At 38.2% G+C, this 20,119-nt stretch overlaps 1 protein-coding gene across 3 annotated transcripts in view; it reads right to left on the bottom strand.

The window, feature by feature from the left end:
* NBAS (NBAS subunit of NRZ tethering complex) overlaps positions 1–18,775 on the bottom strand; it is a 184,897-nt gene extending 166,122 nt beyond the window's left edge. For all 3 annotated transcript variants that reach the window (XR_002418886.2, XM_005506848.3, XM_065055875.1), the window contains exons 1-10: positions 18,281–18,775; positions 13,854–13,908; positions 13,205–13,247; positions 12,305–12,382; positions 11,187–11,234; positions 10,262–10,305; positions 9,770–9,903; positions 8,555–8,688; positions 8,339–8,437; positions 133–271 (exon numbers count right to left, since the gene is read on the bottom strand). Coding sequence is in view for 2 of the 3 variants with exons in the window: in XM_005506848.3 (XP_005506905.3) it covers positions 133–271; positions 8,339–8,437; positions 8,555–8,688; positions 9,770–9,903; positions 10,262–10,305; positions 11,187–11,234; positions 12,305–12,382; positions 13,205–13,247; positions 13,854–13,908; positions 18,281–18,760 (1,254 nt within the window). In the remaining variant the exon portion in view is untranslated. The remainder of the gene's footprint in view (positions 1–132; positions 272–8,338; positions 8,438–8,554; positions 8,689–9,769; positions 9,904–10,261; positions 10,306–11,186; positions 11,235–12,304; positions 12,383–13,204; positions 13,248–13,853; positions 13,909–18,280) is intronic.
* Positions 18,776–20,119: the final 1,344 nt, after the last annotated feature.

Raw genomic sequence — 20,119 nt, 5'->3', positions numbered from 1 at the left:
CACATCATAACTTACAAAATAGCAAAATTTTGCACTATATTCTTCTTTCAACAAGAGATTCATATTGAACTCCCAATTAGATAATTCTGCCAGTGACAATATTCACCCAGTAAAATGAAACAACATACTTACTGTTCTAATGTCATCTTCATAACTAGTGACCTGTTTATAATGGGGAGAGCCTGACAGAACTCTCCAAGCAGATATCCCACAACCGGCTGCTTTACATACTCCATCTTCATCTGTTTCACACCCTCCTACAAGCAGAAGTCTGTAAAATATATAAAGGCATATTATGGTTTCATATAGTGTCATGAGATTTTTTGTAATTGTCTTAAGTCAGAACTATAGTAGTTTGCTTGCAGCAACAGAAAGACTTAATATAGTAAGATATCTAACAGCAACAATAAACTTCAAACTTCAGGGTGTTTAATCACAGACAAAAAGACTGAAATATTACTTCAGTAACACTTGTTATTTGTGGCATTTATCCCTATCCATTTTCACCTCTAGCTTTCCAAATAAGGCATAATTCCCAACACTTAAAATACATCTGGCTACAAATCTGGGTCTCTCTTACCCTCAAAGAATAATAACAGTTACAGCTTAAGCTTACGAAGAGTTCTGATCATTCTGTTTAAGCATTAGGCTTCCACTTATTCAGATGTGGTACAAAAGCTTCTTCTCTTTTAACGGGAAACCGAATGCATTGCAGTTTTTCAACTTCATTTACCAATTGTAAATGTGCATGCAATAATTTCATTGCACACAGTAGACAGATATTTTAAAAACTTTGAGGAAACTTCAATTATTGCTGATTACCACTAAAATGTATTGAAATGTCTTCCTTTTAAGTTCTTTCACCTTATAAGCAAGCAGTTTTATATGTAACTAATGATTATTTTGACAAAAAAAACAAACTTTGAACACAGATGCCTACGTTTGTCTGGAACCATCACTGTAGTGAACAACCCATCAAAAAGTAAAGTATCTGCAAAAAATGTACAGGTTGGAAGAGGCAGAAGTTCAACGCTGAGAACTCTATGAATTTTCAAAGTCTGCGTTACTCTTGAAATGCTCTACCACCTAGTGGCTGATGCTCATACAGCTCTCAGCTGTGATCTGGATGCCTTTCAAAACATTTCCTGTGAGAGTTAATTGAAAGAAAAGAAAAAACCTCCTTCAACATTTACTGACCTCTTAAAGGGGATTAAAACTTATCTAACATTCCCAGGTCTCATGCTGTTCACGACAACATGACTTATACCATGGATGCTTACAGTCCAATAAAGTTTTTAAGAGTTTTAGATATTTTGTGGTGTAAAGCAGGGGTGTCAAACACATTTTCACCAAGGGCCACATCAGCCTTGCGGTTGCCTTCAAAGGGCCGGAGGTAATTTTAGGACTGCCCAAATGTAGGAGTAGTTACATTCAGACAGTCCTAAAATTACCTCCGGCCCTTTGAAGGCAACCGCAAGGCTGAGGTGGCCCCTGGTGAAAAGAGGTTTGATGTTCCTGGTGTAAAGAGTTGCCTGAGACAGCAGAACAGAAACACCTTTTACCATTCTCCAAGACTCCCCACTTACCACAGGAAAATGGGTAATTTTGCATTGTTCTTATGATCAGAAAGTAAAGCATAGCACAGCTAGGACTAACTACTTCTCCCTTAAGGAGATGCTGTTTAACTTCAGTATACATGAAGATTCTGACTGAGCACCCATGACGCAATGGTGTCTAGCTGTAGCATATCAAGAAGAAACCATGTTATCATTTAAGGAGCAAACAGATTCCTATCAGACCTAAAGAAATCTACCATGAGCAGCGCAGAGCACGTTTCAAACTCCTTAAAACCGGTAACCTGAACAGCATGTGGAAGCAAACATATCTTGAGTAATTAGAACACATTTTTTGTAGGAGTAACATCAGAAAAAAAAAAGCTGACAAAAAAAGCAGACACAAAATTCACCTATTATAGCTTTCCAGTAGATACTTAAAGTAATTTGGTTTATGAAGGCGACAATGATTAGCAAAGCATGGTGTTAGACAGTCGTGAGAGGACTCCAACACACGCAGCCACAAGGGAGGACTGTACTTCAGCATTATGTAGATTGCAAAAGAAACTACACCATAAATACTACTTGTTAAACAGAGAATCCTCAACTGTTGCTCAGTAAGCACAACAATCCCAGTGTTAAAATACCAACAAACTCCTACAGTGCAGATCTCTTATCTGCACAAGCTAATAATATAAGACTGCATCAACGCTTTTATGCGAAAAACTTTACATCTTAAATGAAACCAAGTTGTTTTACATTTTAATTGTTTCCAATCAACAGCAACTGTTGTCCGTTCTGGTCAACTTGAGAGCAGAACAACTCTCAAGTACATAGTTGGACAGGAACTCAGAGGAACCTACCAAGACACTGCTTTAATCCAAAATACTTGTAAGAATACTTTGTTCCTCAAGTCATATTAAACTCAAGCTCAATCTGAGGATGTCTCTGGTACCAGGACTCTTAAAGACTACGGGTTTGGTTAAAAATCACAATAATGGAAAGGCAGACATTGAAAACCAGAATATGTAAGCAATTCTGTACTCAAGCAACTGAGGAAATCAGAAGCAATAAGCAGGACAATACAGCAAGCTTAATTTTCCTTCAACCTTGGAACACAGGAGGGCGTCCAGGCAGGTTTTGAATGTCTCCTACTCTGGAGACATTGAAAACCCACCTGGACACATTCCTGTGTAGCCTCATCTAGGTGTTCCTGCTCTGGCAGGGGGATTGGACTGGATGATCTTTTGAGGTCCCTTCCAATCCATAACATTCTGTGATTCTGTGATCAACAAATAACTAGAAACTAACTGAACAGTTCATTTTTCTTTCATGAAGAAAGTAACTTTAACTGAGGGAAGCTTGGAGAGAAGAACACCAGTCCTCCAGGAACACGGAAAACAGTAACGCTTGAGGTACAGCCAGCACTAAATAACACGGCTCTTAGAACCACACAAAATATTTCAATATCAAACTTCCTGCTGATTACTGGGGAAACATGCCTTTGGAAGAGAAAAATTTCACAGATCAAATGTTGTATACTTAAGAAACCATTTTGTTGTTTTTCTTCTGCGTATTTTTTTTTTATTTTCCTTCTCCCAGATATTTCTGTTCTGCGACTTTCCTTTGCCTATGATCATTCTATCGGAGAAGCTTTACACATTACCACTGGTCAAAGAACATGAGAGTTGCCCCCAACTCATACCAAAGCCACCTTTTAGACACAGTGCATAGTTCTTTTGAGCAACTTCACCTAAAAACAAGGAAGTAACAAGTTTTCAAATATCTTGCAGGACATACCTCCACCAAACAAATCAAGTTTCAGCAGAGACATAACACACCACATGAAATTCAACACCTCATGAAATTCCTTGTAACAGCTTAAATACATTTTACGGCAAAATATTTATCTACCCTACTGCACATGATGCAGTTTATGCATGTTTCAGCTAGTCAAGAATAAACATGTAAGGCTACTTAGTATCAATGAACATGAAATCAGAACTTAATACTCTGAAAAATGTTGGCAAGGTCAATCACTACATATGTGATGGACTTCCTAACATTTTTTAGCACAGAAAGCAAGTTTCACATGTCTCTTTCACAGCCTCACCATGAGGAAAGCTTTAAAAAATACAATTAAAAATCAGTAAACAAGAACTTCATGAAATCATGAAAACACAGTTGTCAATTCCTAATAACCAAGAGAGAGTGGGCATAACCTTCTGAAAGTTTAACTTATCTATAATCTTGTCCATTCCCAGGCACCTAAATTCTTCCATAAGCTCTTCCTTCTATTGCAACATACCACTGCTTTAAAAATTTCAACAGCAGCAGTGACTAGAACTCAACTACAATTGACCACACTGTGCTAGAAGTGACTTGAGACAAACAGGAGCACAAAGACCAAGAGAAGAATTGTCAATAATGGTGACAGCAGTAGCTCCAAAACTGCCTGAACGAGCTCTCAAAAGCTCCATCAAGATAAATCTTTTCATATAAATTTTGGAAAAACTGTCACATACAGTACAACATATTCAGAAGTATCTTTTAGGATAAAGGAAATTCAATGACAGCTGGAATGAAGATGTCATTTCAGCTTAGACACACAAAAAACACACAACCTCAAGACAAAAAGCCTTTTCCCAGGACTGCAGAGATATTCATTATGGCAGCACATATTTAAAATCTTAAAAAACTTTTCAGAGAGCAAAATGCAACAGCAGGGGCAGAAACTATTAAGATGAATAACACAACTGGCATCAAAAGAAAATGAAGGATACTCCCGAGAGCCTCAGCAAAGATCTGGCCTTGTTTACCAATTACTTTTTTTTGGGGACTAGACATGAGATGACTCCAAACCAACAAGCTGACAGGCAGACCGGGAGCAGCAACAGGAGAGGGTTTTTTTTCCTGTTTAATATATTGTGTTTTTTAAGTTAGTCTTACTCAGAAGAAGAAGATACCATGCCAACAACTTTTTTGGTCCCAGTGATGCGAAAAACTACTTTTCCTGGCCAAACATTTGGGTTCTTAACTCACACCATATCAACTGTACCTTTATATCACTCCAGGGGGATCACAAAGCAACATTAACTCAATATATAACACCTAAGAGTTAACTCCCCATTAGGTAAAGTTTTGTGTGGCATCCTGCTATGGACACTGAGATCAACACAACATCCTTTAGTACTTAAGATGCTAAAATGTTAAATAATTTTTATTTTTGTGTGTTTTCTACAGAGAATAACTAGCATGCAGCAGCTTGTGGACTCTGTTTCTAGAACCTCTTAATCTTCTAAATGCTTCTGGGACCATCAGAGGTCTCCTGGGAAGTCTTTGAGGAACTTCACAAAGCCCACCATTACCAGGAAGAGCTACCTAGTAAGATCTAGAAGCTTTTAACAAGGTCCTTCAGCTATTCCTGATCAAAGGGTGCTTTGAGCTTTGTTCCGGCAAACTCTTGATTAGTATGGGTCAAGAACTCTTGCATTAAGTCCTAGAAAAACACCTACGGAAATGCCAGGCCTAGAGCATAGCCAGTGGATTCAGAATGTTGTGCAGCAAATGATGGCCAGAAACTCTCTCAGTAGATGTTCTCATTGATTGTGGTGATGAGCCATCAGGCTCAGTCCCCAGCACCACTGGAGCGGCCACCCCAGCACATCACAGGCCTTGACACAGCCCACGCTCCTCAGAGAGGACACAGATGTGCACATCCTGGGCTGCAAGGACATGGCTCCAAGCAACCTGCTCCGGTTGACCCTGCTTGTGAAGGGGAATGGATTAGATGATCTCCAGAGGTTTTTTCAGTCTTAAAAAATGGCTGCCCTTGCAGCAGCTCAACTGCACTCTATTTCAATGGCTTCTGCGAAGCCGGGCTGAAGATAACTAGTATAATACAGGAGAAGCGCAAGTTCAATTGAGGCGTCCACAAAAAACTTCAGACTTCTACACAATTCTTCACTCATCAGTTTTGGTACAATAAGAAAATTCCAACTGAATCTAAAACCCTTCACCTCCAATCATCATCACAAATTTTGGGCTCCAATATCAACCATTTTCTGTAGCAAGTGCAAAAGAACCCAAGATTAGGATACTCACAATAAGCAGGTATCAAACCTTCCATTAGAGCCTACAGAGAGCTCACACTGAAGCAGACATTACTAAAATGCACTCTAACTTCCACCACAGATGAATGCCGGATCACATGAGAACACCAACAATGCACATCTAAAGAAAGGTATATAAAGCTTTTCAACTGCAGTGAAAACCATTATTAGACTTTTTCCCAAAGATATTGTTTCAAGTTTTCCTACAGATTCAGATACATTCCCTACTGACTTATTCTTTTTGCAATTATAATACACCTAGTGGAAAAATTTAAGCTTATTAATTTCTTACGTGCTATTTTATGGCACTGTAATAGATAACGAGCAAATACACAGCAATATAGAGTGCAGTAAGTCAAGGCTTACAAGCAGTAGAGATAGATCAGTATAACTTCACCATCTGAAACTGAATGAAACGCAAGAAAGCACAAAGTGACAAAGCTGAACTTAAGTCATCAAAGTTCACATTATTCAGAATGAAAACTTTGAAGTGTTCATATGTATCTACAATTTTCTTTATTGCACGCAACTTGAAAAAACTGCCTCCTTCAACTCCTCCTGTTCTCTTTTGGTTTGGTTTTTTAGATAACAAGACAATTTCAGCAAGAGACTCTGCTCATTAATTTAGACTTTTTAACTTCAAATTTAGAAGTTTCTACCACAGGGTAAATTCAAAACAGAAAAGACTTGTCTACATGAAGGGCAAAACATGGGTTGTTTCTGCTTCCCATCCATTCCAAGGAATTTTGCATTATTTCAAGTATCAGTTTTTCAGCTTTACTAAGCAAGGTAATTTAGCACGTATCAGGAGATACTAAGATCACAGGGGATTCCACATGACTGTTTCCATTTTCATGGAATAAGTCATGATATTTCCTGATAAAAACAGTAATTCCTGAGTGTGTATGCCACACACATTACACAAACTTATTACCTCATCAGTAGATATAACCACATATTTTGATGTAAGGAAAGGGCATTTGTCTCCCTAGAAAATAGGAAATATAAACAACTACAAAAAAGCCAACCATAAGCTTCCATAAAAAGATAACTTTAATTCCTAATATTGTCAACAAAGTGTTCTAGGCACAAAGCCAGCATTGTCTCCTGCTCTTTTACTTTATGCTAAGATCAAGTTTTAAAAATGTTAACCTCAGATCTTATAAGAATAGTAGGAAAACCAAAGGTATTACTTCTCTTGGAGATGAGAGGAAATAAAGAAAACAAAACTAAGTTTTACCTTTTTTTTTCCTCTCCTCTTTAAAACCTCTATGGCAAGAAGTTGCCATTAGCACACACAAAGCAATGTCCGTACTACTTGGCTGACAACTATGCCAGCTGACTTTGTGTATTTACTTGTTAATGGGTTCATCCATTATAAGAATGTAAAAGCTCTTACAACATTTACTCAGAAACGCACCAAAAATAATTATAATAGATGGATGTGCTTGCTCTTTTGTCAGAATAATTACTTTATCATACTCTGAATATTAACAATATTCTTTGCAACACTCACTATTACAATCAATCTACTTCCTAATATTAGGAGCAGAAAATATAACTTGGGAAACAATTGTCGAGAACCATTAACTCTGGCCTGATCTAAGGAAAGAAGTTCTATTGCGCAGTCAGATAGCGCAACCAAAGCTCCATAACCCACACCTACTACCTCAGAAGTCTAGATTTCTTATAGTGAGTATTAATCATGTGGAATTACTAGATATGAACTAGGTAGAAAGAATAAAACATACTCAAAATTAATCTCTCAAAGCTAGAAGACCACTACTTTTCATTAATAACCATTTGTTGTTTATTTGTTTGTTTTTTTCTTAAGTAACACTGATGAATGAGAACAAGTTTTAAACTGTGAGTTTCTTCTGGTATTCTATAGCTAAGCCTAATTTCCGTTTAATACAATACAGTGATATAACATACTGCACTGACAAATTCAATCCTACTAAATTTAATATAAGAAAAATATGTGGAAAGAAGTATAGTTTCTACAACTGCAGAGAAATAGAAAAATAAGTTGCTGAGTTTATCTTGCTGTATAACAAGTAGATATTAAATAGGTAGGTACATTTTTAGTATACGTATCTGGCTAACCAAGATCTATTCCAACTACATCTGGTTCAAGAGCAGGCAGTCAATTCATCCATCTTTCAAGTCTGGTATCTGTACCCAACACATTATCAACAGAGAAAACACATCACCAGACAATGCCAAACACCAAAGCCTGGCAGCTCCTGCCAGAACACCATGGAAAATGGGCTGGCCAGCATGTCCAGCTATCATATCCAGACAGGGAAAAACAAAACAAAACAAAACACAGAACCAAACAAACTTCTGTATCAGCCTTTACACTCACAAATTCAGAAACACCTTTTGAAGCTATTCCTGACATTATAAAAAACACTGCTTACGTACAGTATTCAAACAGTAAAGGACGTAACTCAATTTTCACTATTCCCTTGGTAAAGTGAGATCAACTAGGGCTTCTTTCATACGTCCACATAGGTACAATGATACATGACTTGTTATTACTGATTCACTAAACATCAATATTAAAATACTTTTCCCCTCACCCTCCTTATCCAACACATTTCAATGTTTATTTCACCACCTTCATTCACCATGTCCATATTATTGGAAGGGAGCAAACAGAACACTTACCTGTGACCAGGATGATAAATGACAGCAGTTATTCCATGGGCATAGTGGCTGCTAAAGCTGAAACTATGACTCTCTTGAAAGCTTTGATTTGTTCCAACACTAAGTATGGGGAAAAAAAAATGACACATTATTTCAGATTTATTTTCTCTAATCAGTGCAAAGAATTCCCTTGAAGTTCACCATGCCTTCTCAAAGCAAGTAAAAATTTATGCTTACCTTACAAGGTAACTTCTCAGTTCTCCACGATAATTAATGACGAGGAGTTCAGCTGACCACTGGGCACTTGCTTTGTATTCTAGAAAGATCAATCCAGCAATAGCATAACTCAGATCTCCTGGAAAACTTGCTGTCTTCACCCAAAAATGCAGACAAACATTGACAGAGAAAGGGGATAAAAAAAAAAAAAAAAAAGTGTTCATTATTGAAAGAACTAGGAGTTAAATATACTATACTGCACAAAAATTTATTACAAGAAATGAAGTTTCATAGTTTGTATCAGCAAAAAATACACTTCTTTTTATCTTGATTTTACAGAAATCTTATTATTACAAGGACTTCAAAGACAATATACTACAGAAATACACTTGAGCCACCTTCCCAAACTAGTTTAATGCAACCTTTGAATATGCAAAATATAACATATATTGTGTGGAGCAAGCCAACAATAATTATCTATTCTAATACGAATAAAAAAATAAAGCCTTCATGTTGCTTTATCAGCAATATTTCTTGATTTATAAGAGACTCTGCATATAAACTGTAGATCTGTAATCTAGTGTACAAATTTTAATTATTTCCACATTTACTAATTTGGCAATTCTATACTTTCATGATCACAGAATCACAGAATCGACTGGGTTGGAAGAGACCTTAGAGATCATCGAGTCCAACCCTTGGTCCAACTCTAGTCCATTTACAAGATCATGGCACTAAGTGCCATGTCCAATCTCAGTTTAAAAACCTCCAGGGACGGCGAGTCCAGCACCTCCCTGGGCAGCCATTCCAATGCCTGACCACTCTCTCTGTAAAGAATTTCTTTCTAATATCCAGCCTAAATTTCCCCTGGCAGAGTTTAAGCCCATGCCCCCTTGTCCTATTGCTAACTGCCTGGGAGAAGAGACCAATCCCCACCTGGCTAGAACTTCCCTTCTGATCTACCTGAAGATCTACCACAATTCTAAGAAAAAGAAAAATGAAGGTTCTGACTAGATATAAAGCATATCCTTTGTGCTGTTTTAAGTGCTACAGATGACTTAAGTATATTACATCCGTAATATGATAAACACTTCATGGTATGTTTGTGCACAGTATTCAAACTGTAAGCCTTTTTACCAAACTAAGCCATGATTAAAAAAAGGTCAAAGAATGGAAGTAACGCTGTCCTTACAAAAAATTCTACTATATTCATATTTAATCTAAGTGAGCACTTACCGGTGAAATGACCAAAAGCTCACTACCCATTAGGTCAAACACTCTCACTGTGCCAGTGCTTTCAGCATAAGCAAGTAACGTACAATCATGACTCCACGCCACTCGCCTCCACTGAGGGTTGGGGTCCTTTGGCACTATGAAAAAGGAAAAAAGTTATTAAAAAGTGAAACATAAATATAATCCCTTAAACAGAACAAAAAGTCAACTGCATCAAAAAATGGAAGGTGATGACCATCATTACAAGCTCATCTCAGAGGGGAAAAAAAAAAAGTATCCAACACCCACTATGTCTTCTAAACCCACTAATTTTAACTATCATTTCATTTCAGATTCAGGTTTTACAGCTTAACCATCATGAAAAGAAGAGGGGGAGGGAGGGTAATGTAGCTAGTCACAAGCAAAATCATTAAGAGATTCTTCACAATGCTTTTAAGAAGCTACAACATTATCTTTAAAGTAAACCGAGACCACCGCTTCTGCCATATTGTATACCTTGACATTTTCCAACTATGGATCCAAAGTCATCTTTTGCAGACCTGCAGAAAAATACTCATATGGATTTAAATTAGAAGAAAAATCACTATTCAATTTTCTAGAATAAACAGAAGGCTATAAAAATACCTTAAGTGCACAACTAAAAGGCCTTCATGTATTTAACTACTTGTTCAGAAAGGTCTTCACCCTTAGGCAGCTACAGCAACTAATACTAGTATTTTAGAAACCCTCCTCCCAATGGATAAATATTAATAACCCTAATTTAGTAGTAATGCTGTTCAAAACAGAAGAGCAGCCTTTCAGAACTTCTGCATGTAACTTTAGGAAAAAAAAAAAAAAAGTAGTCAGTATTCTCTAGGTTACAATTTTAGAAACAATGCAAGAATATAGTTACATTAATACAGTTGAAACACAGGATGTATTTTATAGTCTATAAGCTGACATTTATGGTGTTCATACCCCTTCTGATTGAACAATTTTCATACACTTGCTTCTTTTACATATAAATAGAAGGTCTGACCTTCTGGCAAATGGATTTTTGTGAAGCAAGTAAACACACTCAATCAAGATCCATTCTACAGCTGAATGTGTTCTTGAACCAGCTAAGGAGAGCTTGTTTTTAGAGAGCTTAAGGAAAAGCGTTGGTCCTTACAGCAATCCACATCACTTGTAAAATAAGGTGAAGTATTACACATGCCAGCGACTCTACAGAGAGAGTAAAGGAGAATTTCAAGAGGGAACAGAAGGCAAAAGTTAGGAAGACCATGATTTGGGGTTTGCATTCTGAAACATCCTGATTGTTTTTCTTTCACATCTTGAAAAAAGGAGGAGAGAGATACAGATAGATACTTATAAATTACTAGAAACAGTTTCTGAGAACTCTACAACTGTGGTCATGAAGCAACAGATAATACTAAGTTACCTGATTTCTACACATTGGTCTTGAACAACTGCCAACAATTTACCATTGCTGAAAGAGAAAAATGCAGGTGTGAAAGTTCATTTCAAGTACAGTCCTTTCAGAACATGCATGAGTGCTCTGGGTGCTTTTCTGCAAGGTTAGATATAAATTTCCTGTTTCATAAATCACAACAAATTGGGAAATATCAATTTGTATACCAGAAAAATCAGTGCTGTAATAAGATTGCCTTCATGTCACTGTAATGCATCTGCCACTCTTTTCTAGTAGCAGTAAAGAAAACAGAACTAATGTCTAAAATCTTGCTGCAGGGGAGTTAGAGTCAGATGTTTCTTATGGATAATTTTATAACAGCCATATCTAAAAATACTTTATTAAGTTATATCATCTCCTCAGGTCTCCTGTCTTTATACCTCACACACAACATTGCATCTGGCATGTTGCGCACCAAAAGGGATCATCACTTCCCTCAAAGAATCACCACCTCTCTCACAAGTACAGAACTCTTCACGAACCACTTACCATATTCGGGGATCATACACAATGAACTAAACCATCCCATATTCCCTTCATGTCACTGAACCATTTTTCTGTACATATTTATGCTTATTTTTAAAAGCCAGTGATCTCACTGATGCTGCTAAAATGACTGCAGAACAGCTGGTTCTAGCCTTGGATCTCTCATTTCTCCTAGATACATACTGTAGCAGACAAGTCTTGAGGTTGTGCACTCAGTTTCCACCCATTTTAAAATAAGCACTTTTTATTACATATCCTGCCAAGTTATAGGTCTTTAACTGATCGAAATCAAGACTTGAGCTTGAGAACGATCGTGCTGCAAGCCACTTTGCCTCAAAAGCTAGAAGGACTTTAAGACCTGAGTGAGAGATGCATTAAATGAAGGGAAGCAGCGTGGAAGCCACTAGGTAGCGGACTGACCGTTCTTTCCCAAGGCTACCTGTGAATGCCTCCAGTATTTTTCTTGACCAAAAACAATAATGTGACTCTAGCACAATATTAACTCAGCATTGTTACCAATGGGGACAGGGGGAGCAGAGGAAGCAGAGGAAGCATTAATACATTCACTGCTGCCAAAATGGAAAAGCATGTAAGCCAGTTACCTTGCAAGCACTAGGTGCCAGTTGATCTGCTTACTAACTAGACGAATCAGTCCAGTGGGAAGAGAAAACTTTGCAGGGCTGAAATAACAAAAATATTAAGATAAAGCAGAACCTACATCTAACAAAAGCAGTACCTGAGATACCCATGCTAGATGACTTAGATTTAAAGCAACCATCAATCACCTGGGAGTTTTGAGCAACTAAACATGAATGAACACTGCACCCTACAAAAAATAAAGTAGAACACCAACCATAGAGTAAAACAGCATTGCCCACTAAATTCCACTATAGTATTGTTTCACTGGGAGAAATATTTATGTCCCTTTCCATATATCTCAAAACCAACGGAATACCCCTAAAAAGGGAGAACAGATATCTCCAACAGAGTGGTATAATCACGGAGCTGAAATTCTCCAGGAACACCGTATTTATCCCAATATGTTTCTGGGACCATTTAAGTGCCTTTTGAATTAGAAGTTAAACTCTTAAATGGCATGAGTGTCACTCAAGTAGTTATAAAGCTTTTTGTATGACAGTTTGAAATGTCAAAAAAAAAAAAAAAATCCAAATTATTACTCCAAAAGTAGCAAATCCTGCCATCATACCTGTCATTGAGGCTTAAGAAATATCTCAGCTGGGAGGGAGAAGGACAAGTTTACTGAGGCTTTTGATAAAAGCAAAAAGTCATAGTAGTACCCAGTAGCTATTTTCTAGATAGGCTTCAGCTGCAACTCAAGTAGCTACAACTCAAACTCATGAACAGAGAATAAACTAAGCATTGCTTGGACGAAATTCTAAATAAGTGTTCAATTTTACTCTCATGAAAAATAACTTTCCATCAAATCAAAAAAGCTCTATTAGCAAATAAAAAAAATGAACTAATATTTTCATAAAATCTACCTGTATCTGTACCAGATGTACCGAAGCAAAAACAATGCAGGACCTACAACGAAAAAAGAGGCAAAAATTACACCTGTAGGGGTTTTAAAACACTCTCCAGCTTCCTACACATAGAATCTCAGAAATTCTCACAAGAGAAAAATGTGGTAAGGTAAAATACCCTCTATCCTTGGTCAATGAATTGTTAGATTAGATTAAATGCAAGCAACAGACCAAAAAATTAACTACCCATTTCTGGAAATTCTAAGAGGAATTCCTACTGGATGAAAAAGCGATTCAGCTACTGCATGAACACAGTGTTGAACGGCAATGTAATGTAATCAGAATGTAAAGTTTCCTTATAGAACTATCTAACTAGCAAACAGCTCAGTGTGGGAGCTGGTAAAGGAAAAAACCTCAACAACAGTTTGCAAAATATAACAGAGCTTCTGAACTCCTCAGATGTATGGTTTATTAGTTTGTCCCAATAAGATAATACAGACAAGAAAGTTCACAGAAATGACATAAAAATGACAGTGGTATTGATAAAACACATCCTGCACTCTATTTCCATTATATTAGCCAAGTTAAAGTGCAGAAATTGTAAATTTTACAAGCAATCCACAGAACATTCTTATGAGTCATGAACATAAGAATAAGTCATCTTTACCTGTAATTGCTCTAGTGATGATAAATGACGCACCATGTTTTCTGTTGCCTCTTGGCTGCAATTACAACAGTAATGGTCAAATACTATGCAATACATTTTAACTTAAATACAACACTTACACATATATTCATTGATTAAATTTAAGTTGCCTGCTAGCCTACAAGTTTCTTACATATTTTCTATTACTTGCAACTTAATATAGTAATTTAACTGCATAAGCTAGAACAGGCTATAAATCCAACTATTTTAAATTACATGATGCAATAAACAAAATGTACTACAGATTGTCTATTGATTCAGCTTTGCCTTGACCTTTGGGTAGTAACGAAAGGCACTGACTTCTGATTATGTTCTCCTGTAAGGTATTATAAATAATTTTTTCTATGCCAAACGAATGCCAGATTGATCTGTAATGCCCAGAAATCAAAGCAATTGGTGTACAACATTATGCTAATAAATAACTGCTCAGCTACATAAAGATCACTCATGAAAGTTTAAGAAATATTAAGAAAAACCAAGGCCTTCTGAGGAGAAACTCTTTTTATGTCAATTCGTACTAGGTGACACAGCCACTCAGATCACCACCTGTATTCCACTGTGCCCACACAGCCTTTCCAACAGTCCTGCTCTGCTTAAGGCAGAGGAGAACAACTACATTCACTCTATAAATGAATGCGCTCTCCAAACACAGGAAAAAGAAATGCAAAGCAACGTAGGACGTATATTCTTACCTATAAGATGTAAAATTATTTGCCAATAAGAAAGCAGGAAAAAGGGATTAAAGTCCAAAGACAGGAAAGATAACCAATAAGGAATGCATCACAAACAAATCTTCAAAATAAGCAATCACGATTATCTTTCCTAGTGAAAATACTTAAGCACCACAAACTGGGCATTAGAATAAGTAATGAATTTCCTCTTCCCTTCAGTACAGAATACATCAAGCAGATTATTACTTGTTAACTGAAATATTCAGACCTCTCAACTCCAAGTTACAAACACTGAAAGACACACAAATTCATCAAAATTCCAGACTATGTCCATGTTTAAAAAAAAAAAAAATTGGCTCCCAAATTTAAGTTACTGAAGTAAAGATTAGCAGTTTTCTATGAAAAGTTTGCAATCCAGAAATAGTCTTTCAAATAATCAAGCTGTCATCTCACAGCATGTAAGAAGCCAACCCAGCCGCACTAAGAGATAATGTTCCAAATTCAGGTTGATCAACCAGGAAATAACAAAACATTACCGTAAAGTAAGTGCAAGTATAAACTATTTCTTACAGGTATCATAATACCTTAGGGAGATCTGCTTTTCCCTAGGGAGGTTAAAAGCAGAGCTTCTTTAAGTTTCTGGATTAAGAAAAGTTCCCAGTAAAAACATTTCCAAAAATTTCTTCTACCTCTTTAGAATTTTTTTGAGATAATCTTAGTGTCCACTCCAAAGTCTAAACTACAGGCTCCTATTCCTCGCATCTTAAACCCTTCACAAAGCTGATTCATTGTTATACTCTGAACAACTTTTATAATGTATTCCTATCACCTCAGTAACAGCAGCGGCTACTGGATCTGCTATATTTCTTTTTTAATTCATTCCCATTGGGGAAAACAACTTCAAGTTCTCCTTCACTACAGAATTCCAGAAACAAAACCTGAGTAACTTCCTCGCTGACAAAACACCTACTTTATTTTGGATTTTGTTGCACAGTCAGGAAGCTCTTGGGGCAGGGGAAGGGAAGGGTGTTGGGGAAATCTCAAAATATTAGATGGTAATGAAAAAACAAACAAACAAACCAACCAACCAACACAGAATCAAGTGATACATTCAATACATTTCAGGAAATAGACAGTGTCTACTGGAGAAAAGGGGAAGTTCAGTCTGTCTGTATTTACACAGATGATTCCACAACCCTGCAACCTCCTCTATATCCACTGCCCTGTTCACTATTTTCACTGATCAACTATTCTATAATTATTTTTATTCTCATTATATATTTTGGGGTTCCCAAACAATGTGTTACGTACATTACACAGTATCACAGTCACATCAGTAAAGTGAATACAGACTGCTTGATTTCCACACCTCTCTCTTCTCTGGCATTGTCAGCTCCTTGCACATTCCTTTACAAATCTCTGTTGTTTCCCCCAACCAAAAAAAAAAAAAAAAAAATATATATATATATATATAATTGGGAAATTCAACACAAGTATACTAACAGAAAATAAAATCAAAGCTATTTTTGGCTCCAATTAAAGAAATCCAGCCTAGTTTTATCAGTGTCTTGGATTTAACACTTTACATGTTCATCACAGGATTCATCTTCCAATGGTCAAAATTACAGTTGCAAGTGCTGAGCACTCTGCAATTAAAACTGAGTCATCTCAAATGAGATAAGAGAAAAATAAAACTAAGTCAACAGAGACCTGAAAAAATGTGTCTTAAAGCCCTGCATTGTATCCTAGGTGACAGTATAGGAAGACATTTAATTCCATTTCCCAGTGCAGCATTCAACTTCCTTTCTGCTGTCCCTCACCTCACTCATTCCAAACCATTCAGTTCTACCAGAAGTAAGGCAGAGAGTGTTTTGTGACTTTTCCAAAGAGCATGAATAAAGCAGGATTAAAAGAGGCAGGTGTTTCAAAGGGGAAGTCACAATCACCTAAATATCACTGTTAAGGCACCCTAAGGCAAAAACTGAATTATGCTAACAAAACTGTAAAAAAAGTCTCAGAAGTGTCCTTGGCTACTGACAGTCTTCAAGGAGGATGTAAATCCAAACAAACTACATAGCGTATTATTTTCAAGTCTCCCTATTTCTGCCATTCAAAAGGCAAATTATCTTGAAAATAAAGTAAAGAAGCAAGAAATATCAAGTTTAAAAGAGTCTGTACCATTTGCTGAAGCTGGCAAGCAGAATTCTATGATGCTTAGGAATTCTGACTATCAGGGTAGATGAGGACCCTCAGACTCATGTTCCACAATCACTTTAAACTGGGATACCCACATGCTGCTGCTAAAGAGAGGTCTCACACTTCACTTGGCTTTGACCAATGTGTTATTCACCCCCCTTGGTACCTACACTCAACAAAAGGAAATGAAACAACATGATTGTTTCTCAGGTTAATATATTCTTTCATCAACCTACCATACAACTTAAAGAATACTAATGGCAGCAGAAGAGAAGGGTTACTTCTCAGTAACGTGCCCCCTTAATGGAGTTGTAGAATCACAGTCTTGTGCCACCGCACCTATGTCCTCCTCATGGTTCACAGACATGTAAATCACTTTCCTATGTTACTAGAAACAAACGCTACTTACCATCACTCAAAACACCGTTAAACAAAAATAGGTACAACTGCCTACTCAACTATATGAACAATCTATAAGGCTAGTAATTCGTAACACTGCAATCATATTTTCCAAACGTTCATACCTGCTGCTGCAACTGGGGACTTACAGATCAAGAGAAACAAAAACAAAACTATTTCTGATAAATAAAAGGATATATTTATGAGAATGGCTTTAGTAATTATGAATAGGTAAATTCTTCCACCTGTGATGCTTTTACATCTTCTCTGTTCGGATGTTTTCATTAAGTATAAAACTTTGTAAAAATACTTCCATAAACTACTTTTAGTAGGAAATGCGTTAACAACTGCAATAGACTTGAAAGCCACTGAAGAAAGAAATAAAACCACATGTCTTGAATCCTCTATGTTCAAATCAGACAGGAGTATACATAAAGCTCAGCACACTGCAGGGGAAGAAATGAAAAAGCAAAGATGAAAGAGCTTATCTGCTTTTCCACTGACCCATAAAGAACACACAGAAGCAAGCAAAAACTTGTAATACAATAACAAGGTTTTCTCATCTTTTAAGCTTCAGTATCCATTTGTGTGCCTCGCAAACACAAAGTGATACACTTCTCTCTTAATGCACTCCTGATAATAGAGACATGCCCATTCTGATGTACAAGCTGGAGACAGATCTCGTTTTCCTCATGCTCGATGGAGACCTTGTTTTCCCCAGGACAGCTGCTATGTTCTCAGAACAGCTGATTCAGGAGCCGAGACCTGCATCTCATGACAGCTCCGCTTGCATGAGCTCGACAGTAAAACCGGGTACACATTGTTCACAGGTAATGCACGAAAGAGACTTCAAGGCATCCACGGCGGCACAAACGAGGGTGACAACGCGGGAGATGAGTGACACGGGAGCATGACAGGGGCAGGGTGGCCGCAGAGACCTCCTGCACTTGCCCCTGCCGCCCTCCGGCTCTTGTGTCCGTCAGGAACGGGGCGTGCAGCCTGGCGAGCCCCCCTGGAGGAAACACCCCGTCCCTACGGCCCGTCCCGGGCCCCCGGGGCGCATCCCGCCCCGCGGCTACGTGGCCGGTCCCCGCACCCCGGCCGTGCCACGAAAACACGCACCTGCACCTCCGTCTCCGGAGGCCACTCGGTGTTAACCAGCAGGTCGTACAGGATATTTTCCTCCCCGTCCTCCTCCTCGCCGGCACCAGGCATCCCCTCCTCTCTCGGCCCCGCTCCGCTGCCCTCTCCTCCGGCAGCTGCCATGCTGGCCCGGGCCCACCCTGCGCCGCAGCGACGACGGTGCCCGGCAGAGGCCAAACTAGCAACGCCCAGCGGCTCCGCGGAGCCGGTGCCTTTAACTCTTTCAGCGCTGTTGCCAGCTGAGCGCTGCGCTCCTGGGCTGGCCGCGGCGAGAGAGGCCGTAGTCTTCCCTGCCCGAGGGGCTTTGGAGCTCTGAAAGGGCATCTGCTCGGGGGGAGGCTCAAAGCTGAAGGCAAGGGAGCGAGGCTGAGGATCTGTCACCGCCTCGGCGGCTCCTCTGCTGGGCTGCGGCTTCAGAAACCTCAGCCTCGCCGCTGGGCCACGAGGGGCGGGATGCATTTTTGGGACAAGAAACGAGGAGACAGCTACCGAATATAATATCTGATGTACACCTATAGAGAGCATGTATGTGAGCCTTTAGATCCACAGCTTGTCACTCCTTCTCAATAGGGCTGCTCAGGGGAAATCCCTGCAGCTGCAGCCTGCTGTTTGCTGTCCAGAAAGCTGGTAGTGAGGAAATTTAGGGTAAGGAGCACCTGACGTAGTTAAGGCCTGAGCAAGTTTAAAAAACCCTCAGCAGGAGGTGGGGGGGAGAAGGTTGGAAGAAGAAAAAAGAAAAAATCTTGTATTTCTCACTAACTATTCCTCCAAGTTTAATGATAGGCACAACTTTGCTATGTAGAACTTATAAATATTGCAGTCCTGCAAATGTTGGTACTCATAGAGTTCAGCTATCTCAAGCAGACAAAAATGAGCTATGTATAAATAAATCATTATGGAAGAACTAAGGTTTTAGTCCCTATCCTATCATAGAACTGAAAGAAAATTACCTCGTACTCTGCCACTTCTGCTCTTGTACTCTAATTGTAGCTTCTGTTCAGTAGCCTCTTAGTCTTGCAGGCGACTGTGCAGCCTAGAATTAAATTAAACTAAAAATTAAATTCTGAAACTGGGGATTCAAGGCAATAGGAAAATGAGAAAAAAAATGCTTTCTGGCTTTCTCTGTGCTTAATAACATTTCTTTAGCTGTATAAGACAACACAGTTTGTAAAGCAATGACAAATAGTATAACATCACATTCATGAGTTTTCAGGAATCACGAGAGTTTTATAGTAAATTACATTCTGGGTTCCATGCCAACAGGCAGCACTACGTGTTGATATCGAGATCTGCTTACAAATACAGTTTCTCAGAATAATGTTGAGTCTGTAGATTATTCATATTTGTGCCTTTAAAAATTATTAGATTTGTCATTTATCCAAAAGCAAGCAAAATAATGATTGATGGATGTAGCAAGTAATAGTGAAAGAAAGGAAGCATATCAAATGAAGATACTCCCAAAGGAATTATAAATAGATGAGAAGCTGTCATGATGCAAACAGCCTGGTACTAAAGACACAAAATACGTGTTCAGTGAGTGTTATAAAAAAGGGCTTGAAATAAACCTCAGGACAAAACCAGTACTCAAACTGCAACACAGTAGTCAGAAGAGCTGGTTTGTCAGAGATGTGGTCATTTATTTGGCCTTTGAACAAGGTGTGTCTGTGCCTGAGGGCTGCCTCAGAAAAGCCGTGTTTCATGGCAGAAAACAGTAGGTAATATTTTATGCTGTGTCTTCCACTTAGCAGACAAATGTACCATTGATTCTTGGTGTAACTGTAGAGGCTGCATTTTTCATTCGCAATCTAATTTTACTTT

Source organism: Columba livia, chromosome 3, assembly GCF_036013475.1.
Source record: "Columba livia isolate bColLiv1 breed racing homer chromosome 3, bColLiv1.pat.W.v2, whole genome shotgun sequence".
Lineage (NCBI taxonomy): Eukaryota > Metazoa > Chordata > Aves > Columbiformes > Columbidae > Columba > Columba livia.
This window is presented reverse-complemented; position numbering and strand designations above follow the sequence as displayed.